Below are 12473 nucleotides of genomic sequence, written 5' to 3' on the forward strand. Positions count from 1 at the left end.
ATGGGGGGAACGAGTCCAGCATCAGCAAATTTGCAGATGACACCAAGCTGGGTGTGAGTTTTGATCTGTTGAGGGTAGGAGGGCACTGCACAGAGCCCTGGACAGGCTGGATCCAGGGCCCAAATCCAACAAAGTGAGGTTTAACAAGTCCCAGTGCCGGGTCCTGCACTTTGGTCACAACAACCCCTGCAGCACTACAGGCTGGGGACAGAATGGCTAGAGAGCAGCCAGGCAGAAAGGGACCTCCAGGGACTGATGGACAGCAGGCTGGACATGAGGCAGCAGTGTGCCCAGGTGGCCAAGAAGGCCAATGGCTCCTGGCCTGGATCAGGAATGGTGTGGCCAGCAGGAGCAGGGCAGTGATTCTTCCCCTGTGCTCAGCACTGGTTGGGCAGCACCTCGAGTGCTGTGTCCAGTTCTGGGGCCCTCAATTCAGGAAGGACATGGAGGGGCTGGAGCATGTCCAGAGAAGGGCAACAAGGCTGGTGAGGGATCTGGAGCACAAATCCTGTGAGGAGCGGCTGAGGGAGCTGGGATTGTTTATCCTGGAGAAGAGGAGGCTCAGGGCAGACAAGGCAGTGTCAGGGCATAGGTTGGATTTGATGATCTCCAAGGACTTTTCCAAACTTGCTGGTTCTGGGATTCTTTGAAACCACCCTTGGAGCAGTGGCAGGATGAGACCTGGGCCTCCTCTTCAGAAGCTGCAGCAGCCCAGGTGCCTCAGCTTCTCCTGCCAGCCCCAAAGCCCATCCTGTCAGTCCTGCAGAGCCTCTGCAGCTCCTCCTCATTGCCCAGAACAGGGAGCCCCACAGGCAGACACAGCAGCCCAGATGTGCCCCCCTGGCCTGGGCTGCCTCTGGCAAGGGAGCAGCACCAGGCACTGCAGGAGCCTGCAGACAATTCCTGCAGCACTTGGAGGATGATCCTGCTGCCCAAGGGATGTTCCCATGGAGCCAAGTCAGGAACTGCAATGGGGAGTGGGGCCAGAGAGGAAAGGGCAAACAGGGATGGGCTGTTTGCAGGGGACAGAACGGGAGTGGGCAAGAGGAAGAAATTTGTAGCAGGGAACATGAAGAAAGCAAAGGTGATGTAAACAAAAATGCTGAGGGCAGTTCAGGGGTGGCTGCCAGGCAGCCCTGGCTCTGAGCAACAGCGTCTGCAGTGGCACAGGAAACTCCCAGCTGATGGGAACAAATTTGCTGGCTGACTGCAGAGGCCAGGACAAAGCTGAGTGGTTTCCCTGGTGTCCCCCAGCCCTTGCTGGCCCCAGGGCTGATGGCATTTGTGCTCCCTCAGGTTCCTGTCCCCACAGCAACAGCATGGGGGTGCTCCCGCCTGCTGTGTGCAATGCAAACAGGGGCTCCTGAGCCAGTGCTGCCGTGGCTGTGCCTGCAAGGATGCGGCACCTGTGTGAGCTGGGGGAGAGGCCAGGGCTGCAGAGGGGGGATGTTGTTGGCAGCTCCATCAGGACGCTCTGGGACGCTGCCCTGGGCTGTGCAGCGCCCTGGGGATGGATCAGCCCCTGCTCTGCTGCTCCTTCCCGTCTCCCCCAGGGCCCTTGCAGAGCCCCAGCCATGCTGTTTGCCCCCAGCCTGCCCACGGCCAGCCAGGGGCTGCTCACCCTGGGGCTTTTCTGTGCTGAGCATTGGCCTGGCCGTGTTCTTGAGAGAGCCTGGGCAAGGAGCCTGCAGCCCCCAGGCCCTGGCCTGAGGCGTCAGCGCTGCCCCAGCAGTGCCCATGGCCTGTCCCTGCTGCAGCCCCGGCACTGCCACCCCCAGGACTGTGCCCGGCCCCGAGAGCACTCAGGCCCTGCAGCAACACCAGGGCCACCAGGGCAGCGGGGCAGGGCCACGGCAGCAGCACTGGCAACACCAAGTGCTGCTGCTGCTGCTGGGCACAGCTGCTGTGCCAGCACTGATCTGCCCCCAGCTCTGCACACAGACATTGCTGCTGCAGCTCCAGAGAGGGCAACAAAAGGGCATCTCTGCAGAAAACTCTGCTGGGAGACGCTTGAGTTCCTTTCAAGCCACCAAGAGATCAGCCCATGATTGACAAAGTGTGTGGTCACAGGGAAGGTGGAGAGAAACAAAGTGAGAAATCACACAGAAAATGACATCTCTTTGAGGACAACATGAGAACACTTAACCAAGGAATAAAAGACCCCACAACCAAACCAAGAAGAAGTATCAAAGGTGACTTTTATTACAAGTGGTTTGCAGATATTGCCCAAGAGTTTCATGTTCCTGAAATCACCTAGTCATCAGCCTCCTCACAGCAGCCTTGAGCACCTCGTTCCTCAGGCTATAGATGAGGGGATTCAGGGCTGGAGGCACCACCGAGTACAGAACTGACAGGGCCAGATCCAGGGATGGGGAGGAGATGGAAGGGGGCTTCACGTGAGCAAATATACCAGTGCTGATGAACAGTGAGACCACAGCCAGGTGAGGGAGGCAGGTGGAAAAGGCTTTGTGCTGTCCCTGCTCAGAGGGGATCCTCAGCACTGACCTGAATATCTGCACATATGAGAAAACAATGAACACAAAACAACTAAATAACAGAAAAGCACTACCCATAAGTAGCCCCAGTTCCCTGAGATAGGATTTGGAGCACGACAGCTTGAGGATTGCAGGGATTTCACAGAAGAACTGGCCTAGGGAATTGCCATGGCACAGGGGCAGAGAAAATGTATTGGCCGTGTGCAGCAGTGAATAGAGAAAGGCACTGGCCCAGGCAGCTGCTGCCATGTGGGCACAAGCTCTGCTGCCCAGGAGGGTCCCGTAGTGCAGGGGTTTGCAGATGGACACGTAGCGGTCGTAGCACATGAGGGTCAGGAGGGAAAATTCTGCTGAGATGAAAAAGACAAAGAAAAAGAGCTGTGCAGCACATCCTGTGTAGGAGATGGTGGTGGTGTCCCAGAGGGAATTGTGCATGGCTTTGGGGACAGTGGTGCAGATGGAGCCCAGGTCGCTGAGGGCCAGGTTGAGCAGGAAGAAGAACATGGGCGTGTGCAGGTGGTGGCCGCAGGCTACGGCGCTGATGATGAGGCCGTTGCCCAGGAGGGCAGCCAGGGAGATGCCCAGCAAGAGGCAGAAGTGCAGGAGCTGCAGCTGCCGCGTGTCTGCCAATGCCAGCAGGAGGAAGTGGCTGATGGAGCTGCTGTTGGACATTTGTGGTGCCTTGGCATGGGAATCTGTATAAAAATTAATCATAGAATAGTTGCATTAGGAGAGGATTTTAAATATCCCAGCACGGGCTGGGGACACTTTTCCCCCACTGCCTGCCCAGGGCTCTGCTGCCTGGAGCTGTTCCTGCCAGCAGCTGCTTCCCTGTGCCCAGGGCTGGGTCCTGCCAGTGCTGCCAGAGCCCAGCCCAGCCCTGGGGGCTCAGCTCTGCCCGGCAGACCCCTCCCAGCTCTGGCACTGCCCAGGGGCAGCTCTGGCTCTGCAGGCTCTGATGGCAACATCAGAGCAACCCTGAGCAGGCTGGAAAATCAACATTGATGCTGCCTTTAAAGTGAACTGTGGTGATTGCTGTCACTGCCTGGTTTGTTCAGATTTGAGAAAATTGTTTGTATTTTTCTTCACCTGAACTGAGATTAACATCTATATGGAATTTCCGATCCAAGCAACCAACAGCAGTAGATTTAAAAAGCAGGATTTTCCCTTTTATCCAGCCCCTGACTAGCTGTGTTAGCTGTATAATCTACTTGTAGATGTTCGGCAGTTAAATGTTATGCTGGGAGCAATCCTGACCAATGCAGCATCCTCACCACACAAGGAGAACACTTCAAAGCCTTACCAGCTGTCTCCTCCCCCCCAGATCCTGTCCCCCAGTGCTGGGAGCAGCTGCCAGGGCCAGCTGAGAGCTGTCCCTGGCAGGCAGCAGAGTCCCTGCACCAGCACAGCGCCCTGGGCTGCAGGAGCCTGCTCTGCAGGACAGCCCTGGGCACCCCTGGCTGCTCTGCACAAGAGACAATCAGAGAATGTACTCACAGAGTCTGCAGGCATTGGGATGTTCCAGCTTTAGGAGATGGCTCCAGGAGCTGCAGCTGCATTGTCCTGCAGCCAGAGGTTCCTGTGCCAAGGGCTGGCAGTGATTCTGCCCCAGGCACTTCTCAGCACCTTCCCAGCCCTGACTGATTGAAGCTCTCTGTGCCTCTGGGCTGTGCCCGGGCTGGCTGCAGGCAGTGCCCCAGCCCTGCTGGGCTGCCACAAGAGCTGCTCATCAAGAGAAATGTGCTTTTGAAGCTCTTCTTGCTTACCAGGAGCTGCCTCTGGGCCAGGAGCCCAGCCCAGCTCAGCAGCACAGACACAGCACAAGGACTTTAATGACCTTAATTGCTTTGTGAGCCACTCAGGAGCAGGAGGGGGAGCTTCCTTGTTCCGGAGTGACCCATTGTAAGAGACCTCTGGGGAGCGCGGCGACCCGGAGTGCGGTGAACAGGAGCAGGCAAACAGGGTCACAGCAGTTCGCGCAGGCAGGGCAAGCAGGCAGGGCTGCAGGTTCCAGCTAGTTTGGTGAAGTATTGTTTTATTGGTTGATTGATCTTGGGCTTTCTCCTAAGCAATGGTTTTAACCCGGTCAAAATCCGTGGTTGGTACAAGTGTATATGACCAAGTAGAGCCCTCCAAAAAGGATGTGTCCGTACAGACCCATTCCTGCCCGGAGTGTTTGAGCTTATCAGTGGCTTCAGGGGATGTTATGGAGAAGGCCTGCCTGAGGTGTGAACAAGTGAATGACCTCCTTTCGCTAGTGGCTGAGCTTAGGGAAGAAGTTGAAAGGTTAAGGAGTATCAGGGATAGTGAACAGGAAATGGACTGGTGGAGTTCAGCCCTTACATCTTTAAGGGAGGCCCACCAGGAGTCAGAGGGCTCATGTGTCTTTCACTCTCAGGCAATAGAGGGGCACCTGGTAGATGAAGGGGAGTGGAAATGGGTCCCTGCTCGGGGTGGTAATAACAAAAAACCCCTCCTGCCCCCCATCCCCTAGCCAGGTGCCACTTCAGAATAGGTATGAGGCACTGGATCTAGACAGCCAGAGAGATGATTTAGAGGAAAATCATCTACCCAGTGAGCCTCCCAATTATGACTTGCCTAAAAAGAGGATTACCACCTCTAATGTCAAGAAAAAAAGAAGGGTAATCGTGATGGGTGATTCCCTTCTGAGGGGGACAGAGGGCCCCGTATGTCGACCTGACCCATCCCACAGGGAGGTCTGCTGCCTCCCTGGGGCCCAGGTACGAAACATCACTGAGAAACTTCCTAGGCTGATTCAGTCCTCTGATTATTACCCACTGCTGATACTCCAAGCTGGCAGTGATGAGATTGAAAAGAGGAGTGTCAAGGTGATTAAAAGGGAGTTTAGGGCACTGGGTCAAGTGGTTGATAGGACAGGTGCACAGGTAGTGTTCTGCTCAGTCCCTTTGGTGGCAGAGAAAAATAATGAAAGGAATAGGAAAACTCATATCATTAACAAATGGCTCAAGGGTTGGTGTTATCGGCAAAATTTTGGATTCTTTGATCATGGAGCAACCTTTATGGCACCTGCTCTATTGGAATCAGATGGGGTACATCTCTCTGTTAAGGGTAGGAGGTTTTTAGCTCATGAACTGGCAGACCTTATTGAGAGGGCTTTAAACTAGGTTTGAAGGGGGAAGGGGATGCAGCTGGGCTGTTTGGAAGCAGGCCCAGGGGTGGTAAGACTGTGTTAGGGGAGAAATCAGCAGCCCAGCTGAGATGCATGTATACCAATGCACGCAGCATGGGTAACAAACAAGAAGAGCTGGAGGCCATGGTGCATCAGCAGGACTATGATGTAGTTGCCATCACAGAAACGTGGTGGGATGACTCACATAGTTGGAGCACTGCACTGGATGGCTACAAGCTCTTCAGAAAAGACAGAAAAGGGAGAAGAGGTGGAGGGGTGGCCCTTTATATTAGGGAGGTTTTGGATGTCACAGGTATTGAGACTAATGATGATGAAGTTGAGTCCCTATGGGTAAAAATTAAGAGGAAGGCCAACAAGGCTGACATCCTACTGGGAGTCTGCTATCGTCCACCCAACCAGGATGAAGAGGTGGACAACTTATTCTATAAACAACTGAACAAAGTCTCAGGATCATCAGCCCTTGTTCTTGTAGGTGACTTCAACCTACCAGACATCTGCTGGGAACTCAATACAGCAAAAAAACAGCAATCTAGAAGGTTTTTAGAATGTGTGGAGGATAACTTTTTGTCACAACTGGTGGGCAAACCCACCAGGGGAGGGGCTATGTTAGACCTATTGTTTACAAATAGAGATGGACTGGTAGGTGATGTGGAGGTTGTAGGCCGCTTGGGGCATAGTGATCATGAAACTATAGAATTCTCAATAATTGGTGAAATAAGGAGGAATATCAATAAGATCTCTACACTGGACTTCCGGAGGGCAGATTTTGGCCTATTTAAAAGACTTGTCCAGAGAATTCCTTGGGAAACAGCCTTTAAAAACAAAGGAGTCCAGGAGAGATGGGTGTGCTTCAAAGCAGAGATCTTGAGGGCACAAGAACAGACTGTCCCTGTGTGCCAAAAGATGAGTAGACGAGGCAAACGTCCAGTCTGGATGAGTAATGAGGTTTTGAAGGAACTTAGAAATAAGAAAAAGATGTATCATCTTTTTAAGGAGGGAGTGATTTCTGAGGAATTATTTAAGGGTGCTGCCAGGGCATGTAGAAAAAAAATTAGGGAGGCCAAAGCTCAGTTTGAACTCAACTTGGCAACTTCTGTTAAAAATAATAAAAAAAGTTTTTACAAATATATTAATGGTAAAAGGAAGGGTATAACCAACCTCGGTTCCTTATTGGATGGAGCAGGCAAACTAGTTACTAAAGATGCGGAAAAGGCGGAAGTGCTTAATGTTTTCTTCACCTCAGTCTTTAGTGGTAAGACAGCTTATCCTCATGACAACTGTCCTCAAGGGTTGGTAGGTGGTGCCAGGGATCAGAATGGTCCTCTTATTATCCAAGAGGAGGCAGTCAGAGAACTGCTGGGACACTTGGATATTTAAAAATCAATGGGACCAGATGGGATTCACCCTAGGGTGATGAGGGAGCTGGCAGATGAGGTTGCCAAGCCGCTCTCCATCATTTACCAGGAGACGTGGCTCACTGGTGAGGTTCCAGATGATTGGAAACTGGCCAATGTGACACCTGTTTACAAAAAAGGTGGTAAGGAGGATCCTGGCAATTACAGGCCAGTTAGCCTGACCTCAGTACCAGGTAAGATGGAACAGTTCACACTGAGTGCTATCACACAGCACTTACAGCATGGCCAGGGTATCAGAGCCAGTCATCAGGGGTTACGAAGGGTAGGCCATGTGTGACCAGCCTGGTCTCCTTCTGTGACCAGCTGACCCGCCTGGTGGACGCAGGAAAGGCTGTGCATGTGGTCTATTTAGACTTCAGCAAGGCCTTTGATACTGTCTCCCACAGCACACTCCTGGAGAAGCTGGCAGCCCACGGCTTGGACAGGAGCACTCTTGGCTGGGTTAGGAACTGGCTGGATGGCCGGGCCAGAGAGTGATGGTGAACGGTGCTGCATCCAGCTGGCGGCCAGTCACCAGTGCTGTCCCTCAGGGCTCTGTGCTGGGACCAGTCCTATTTCATATTTTTATAGACGACATGGATGAGGGCATCGAGTCCTTCATTAGTAAATTTGCAGCTGACACTAAGCTGGGAGCTTGTGTTGATCTCCTGGAAGGAAGGAGGGCTCTGCAGAGAGACTTGGATCAGTTGGATGGATGGGCAGAGTCCAGCAGCATGAAGTTTAATAAGTCTAAGTGCCGAGTTCTACGTTTTGGCCACAAAAATCCCCTACAATGTTACAAGCTGGCGACAGTGTGGCTGGACAGTGTTCAGGCAGAAAGGGACCTGGGGGTGCTGGTTGACAGCTGGTTGAATATGAGTCAGCAATGTGCCTTGGTGGCCAAGAAGGCCAATGGCATCCCGGCCTGCAGTAGGAATTGTGTGGCCAGCAGGAGCAGGGAGGTCATTCTTGCCCTGTACTCGGCGCTGGTGAGGCCGCACCTTGAGTACTGTGTCCAGTTCTGGGCCCCTCAGTTTAGGAAGGATGTTGAGATGCTTGAGCACGTCCAGAGGAGGGCAACAAGGCTGGTGAGGGGCTTGGAACACAAGCCCTATGAGGAATGTTTGAAGGAACTGGGGTTGTTTAGCCTGGAGAAACGGAGGCTTAGAGGTGACCTTATTGCTCTCTACAACTTCCTGAAGGGAGGTTGTAGACAGGTGGGGGTCAGTCTCTTCCACCGGGCAGCGACTGACAGAACAAGAGGACACAGTCTCAAGATACGTCAGGGAAGGTACAGGTTGGATATTAGGAAAAAAAAGTTAACCAAAAGAATAATAAAGTACTGGAATGTTCTTCCCAGGGAGGTGGTGGAATCAGTATCTTCGGATGTGTTTTAAAAATGGTGGAATATGGCATTTGGTACTATAGTCTAATTGAGGTGTTGGGACATAGGTTGGACTTGATGATCCTAGACATGTCTTCCAACCTCATTATTCTGTGGTTCTCTGAAAACCTTGAAAATTATCAGTGGGCTCTGGAAAACTTTTAAAAAAAATCAGAAATGGATGTAGCTCTGTGAATTTTCAGGCACAGCTCTTTGGATCTGGAGGAAATATTTGCTTTGCATCAGCTAAGACATAGACAGACACACAGCAAATGGAGCACTGAACATCACAGACTGGGATAGTGTTTTTCCCAGAAGAACTGACAGAAGATCACAATGAAACACTACAGTGCCCCTGAACAATCCAATTGTCCAGGGAAACTCAGCAGCTGATGGTGTTGTGGTGCTACTGCCAATCCCTTCCATGAGCAAATCATTTCAGGACTGACTAACAGCCTCTGCCTTCTCACAGACACCAAGTGGTGCAGCAGTGCTCCAGGTGCTGCTGCCAACAGCCCCTGCAGGGAGGAGCACAGCCCCCAGTGCACGTGCGCTTTGGCTCTCTGTGGCACACAAGCCCCCCGGGGCACAGGTCTCTGGGGCAGGAGAGGGGCAGCAGCGCTGCCAGGGCTCGGGGGGTGGCAGCTCTGCTTGGGTGGGCACTCTGCCACACCTGCTGATGGCAGCGCTGCCCGGGCCCCAGGGCTCAGAGCAGCATTGGTGCCCTGGCCCACACGTTCCCTGTGCCTGTCACAGCCGCGGCTTTAGGATGGCCAGCAGCCGGGACGTGTCCCAAGGAGGCCGTGCCAGCTTCCGTGGAAGGCCCTGTGCCCTTGCCAGCGCGGCTGCCTCGGCAGCCCTGGGGGCTCCTTCTGCTGCCCTGAGCCCGCAGAGCAGGGCAGCGTTTGCTGATGGGCTGAGCCCTTCCTAAAGATCCTGTCGGGCTGCCTTAGACACTTGGGGCCAGGGATTCCTGCCAACCAGGGCCACTTTGGGTGGGCTGGGGGCGGCCCCAGGGCAGGTGGCAGTGTGTGCAAGGTTCCTTTGTGACACGCTGCAGCACGGTCACCATGGCATGGAATGGAGGAGTGTGTCCTTTGTGACACGTGGTGACATAGGAGCTGGTGGTGACAAGAACACTCCACAGCGCTCGGAGCAGGCGACGGGACAGGACAGGACAGAGTGGTGCTGTGAGGAGCCCCCGCACAGCGCACTCGTTCCTGTCTGACCCGGAGCTTTTCTGAGGTGTTGTTCCTGCAGCTGACCTCAAGGCCAGACTGTGGGACTTGCTGACCTGAGTAATTTACCAGGAATCTCCTGTCATTGTGGCAGGAGCGCCCAAGACTAGAGTGCAGGACTTGCTGTCCTGCAGCTACCCTGAGACCTCTCTGTCTCAGAAATCTTCAAGGCACAACTGAAATTGCTGACTTGGCAATATCCTGAGGCATCTCTCTAGAAGGTGCCTTCAAGGCTGGAAGGTGGAATGGCAGGCAGATTTTTCAGCCTGTTCAAATGCTTCCGGGGGAAAAATAAGAAAGGCCCTGGAGCTGCTTCAGGAGAGCAACTTGAAGAGCCAGAGCAGATCCAGACACTGCAGGACGGTGAGTGGCAGAGCTGGGCCGTAGGACTGGAGACTGCAGCCAGCCTGGCCCCATTCCGTCCCATCCCATCCCATCCCATCCCATCCCATCCCATCCCATCCCATCCCATCCCATCCCATCCCATCCCATTCCCTGGGGACATGCCCATGGACAGGATGGAAGAGGGCCCAGGCAGACACCCCGCAGTGGCCGTGCTCCATCCCCCTGGGGCATCCCGGGGCTGTCCCTGCCTGGGGAGCGCAGGGCTGGGCTGTGTTCTCCGGCCTCTCCCGCAGCCCCTCAGCTCTGGCTGTGCTCGCTCTTTGCCAGATGCAGCCGTGGAGCGCACACAAGAGCAGCAATCCAGCCGTGGCCGCTTCCGCAGAACAGCGCAGGTACCTGCAGCCATGCCCACCTGGGCTGGGCCTGCTGTCCCTGCTCAGCCAAGCACTACACTTGGAGCATTCCTGGCTTCCCTGTCCTTTATTCTTTGGCAGATATTCCGAAAATTCCCGCACATTCGGCGTAGAAAGACCAACACCACAGCAGCTGAGGGCCCAGCCGAGCCTGACTCGGGGCTGACCCAGCTCCAAGCAGAGCCTGATGTCAGCCCAGATTCAGCTGGGCTCTCGCAAGACTTGGACACCTCAGGGACTGAAACCTGGCCACAGGCTCTTCCCACATCAGTGACTGAGGATGGAGTCATAAAAAACACTGACAATGAAGAGATTGAGGCCTTGAAAAATACTGGAGCCATGCCCACTCCCCCTGAGATTTGTGCTTCCACTGTGGATTTTTTCCAGGACAGTGCTGTTCCTTATCAGCAGCAGGTAAGCAGCCTGGGGCTAGGACTGGAGGCCTCCCAGGGCCGTGTGTCCCCTCAAGCCTCGGTCACTGGGCCCCCTCAGCCTTTGAGGCCAGTAGATTGTGACGGGAAAGGAGGCACTTCTTGGGGGGAAACTGGGGAAGTTGCTCCCATAGACAGCGCTCCAGGTCTTCCCCATGCCTCCTCCAGGTGCCAGCCATGGTGAAGAACATCCACCAGAATCTCATGTCCCACGTCACTGTGGATGCCAGGCTGCACAGTGACATTGTGAGGCTGGCTGAGGAACACCCTGCAGACGTGGCGCTGACCCTCCTGCACTGTGCCCCAACGTGTGACAGGTACGGGGCCCACGTGCCTTGAGAGCTCAGGGCTCACCAGCCTTTAGGGCCCGTGGCCCATCACAGCCTGTCCAATGGGCTCTGCCAGACAGGTAGAGAGCTCCAGGACCCTCGGGCCCCTCTCTTTGCCCAGCCTGCTGCCAATGCTCCCTCCCTGCCCCTCAGGGCACCGGGGCTCAGTCACCTGTGCCCCCACAGCTGCACAGGGCATGGTACTGTGACTGAGATTCCCCTGACACAGAGCCCTGATCCCACAGAGCTGCTGCAATGATGTGGAGAGCCATAGGCTCATCACGACCAACAATGGAGAAGGTGCTGGCAACACTGCTCTGTGTGATGGAGGATTGGCCTGTGCACAGCACATGCACCTCCGATGGGGACAACAAGGACGTTTTTGCCCTGGCTGTGAGTTTCTGGAACTGGCCTTTGCTTGCCACCTGGTTGCCTCTCCAGCAGCTCTCCATCCTCTCCCTGCCTCAGTCGCTGGGATGAAACTTGGTCTAGGGGCAGACTCAGGGGGCACTAGGCCCACTGCTCCCCCTGCATCTGCCCTTGGGCCCTGCCCCATGGACACCAGGGCACTGAGCGCTGTCTTGGGCTGCTTCTTCTGCAGGCAACTCTGGTGATCTGGGTCATTGTGCCTAAATGCCATGAGGCCATGATCCTTCATTCCTCCCGCCTGTTTGTGGCTCTGCTCTTCCATGTTGTCATCACCACGCAGCAGATGCCACAAGAGGAAGTTGAAAACTTCTGGAGAGCATGCCAGGAGGAACACCGCCTTCCCAGCAAGCCCAGCAGGTCCCAGTCCTCCTGTCCTTCCCCTGCCCTTGTGGCCAGTGCTAGTGCTCCCAGTGTGACCTGGGCTTTGCTCTGCACACAGGTTTGCAGTGCAGGCCATGAAGGCTCTGCTCTGCCGACTGGAGTGTGACCAGGAGGTGATGGCTATGGAGCGTAAGTGTGGCTGGGACACGCTGCTGTGTGCTCACACCCAGCACTATGCCGTGGGTCTGCTGGCCAGGTGAGACCCCCTTTCTCCTCCACACTGCCCCCAGCATTTGTGCCCTGTGCCCAGGTGCCCCACACAGTCCCTGTGGTCATGGGCCAGAGGGCCTTGTCACTGAGGGACGGCCAAGGAGACTGGAAAAGGCTGGGAGAGGAGGGTGCCCAGAAGGGGCCACCTCCCACAGTGCTCACATCCTCTCCAGGGATGCTGGGCAAAGACCAGACCTCTGTGAGTCAGTCCTGGGCAAGGTTTGGTCCCCCCACCTCAGGCTCTTGGTGTCT

The 12473-nt window shown here is 54.9% G+C and overlaps 1 protein-coding gene across 1 annotated transcript; it reads right to left on the reverse strand.

Moving 5' to 3' along the window:
- Positions 1-2249: 2249 nt before the first annotated feature.
- LOC135287583 (olfactory receptor 14J1-like) lies at positions 2250-3167 on the reverse strand. Its single transcript, XM_064400872.1, has one exon. The coding sequence runs from the start codon at positions 3165-3167 to the stop codon at positions 2250-2252; it is 918 nt and encodes a 305-aa protein (XP_064256942.1).
- Between the last annotated feature and the right edge of the window lie 9306 nt (positions 3168-12473).

The sequence above is a fragment of the Passer domesticus genome, chromosome 30 (assembly GCF_036417665.1).
Source record: "Passer domesticus isolate bPasDom1 chromosome 30, bPasDom1.hap1, whole genome shotgun sequence".
Lineage (NCBI taxonomy): Eukaryota > Metazoa > Chordata > Aves > Passeriformes > Passeridae > Passer > Passer domesticus.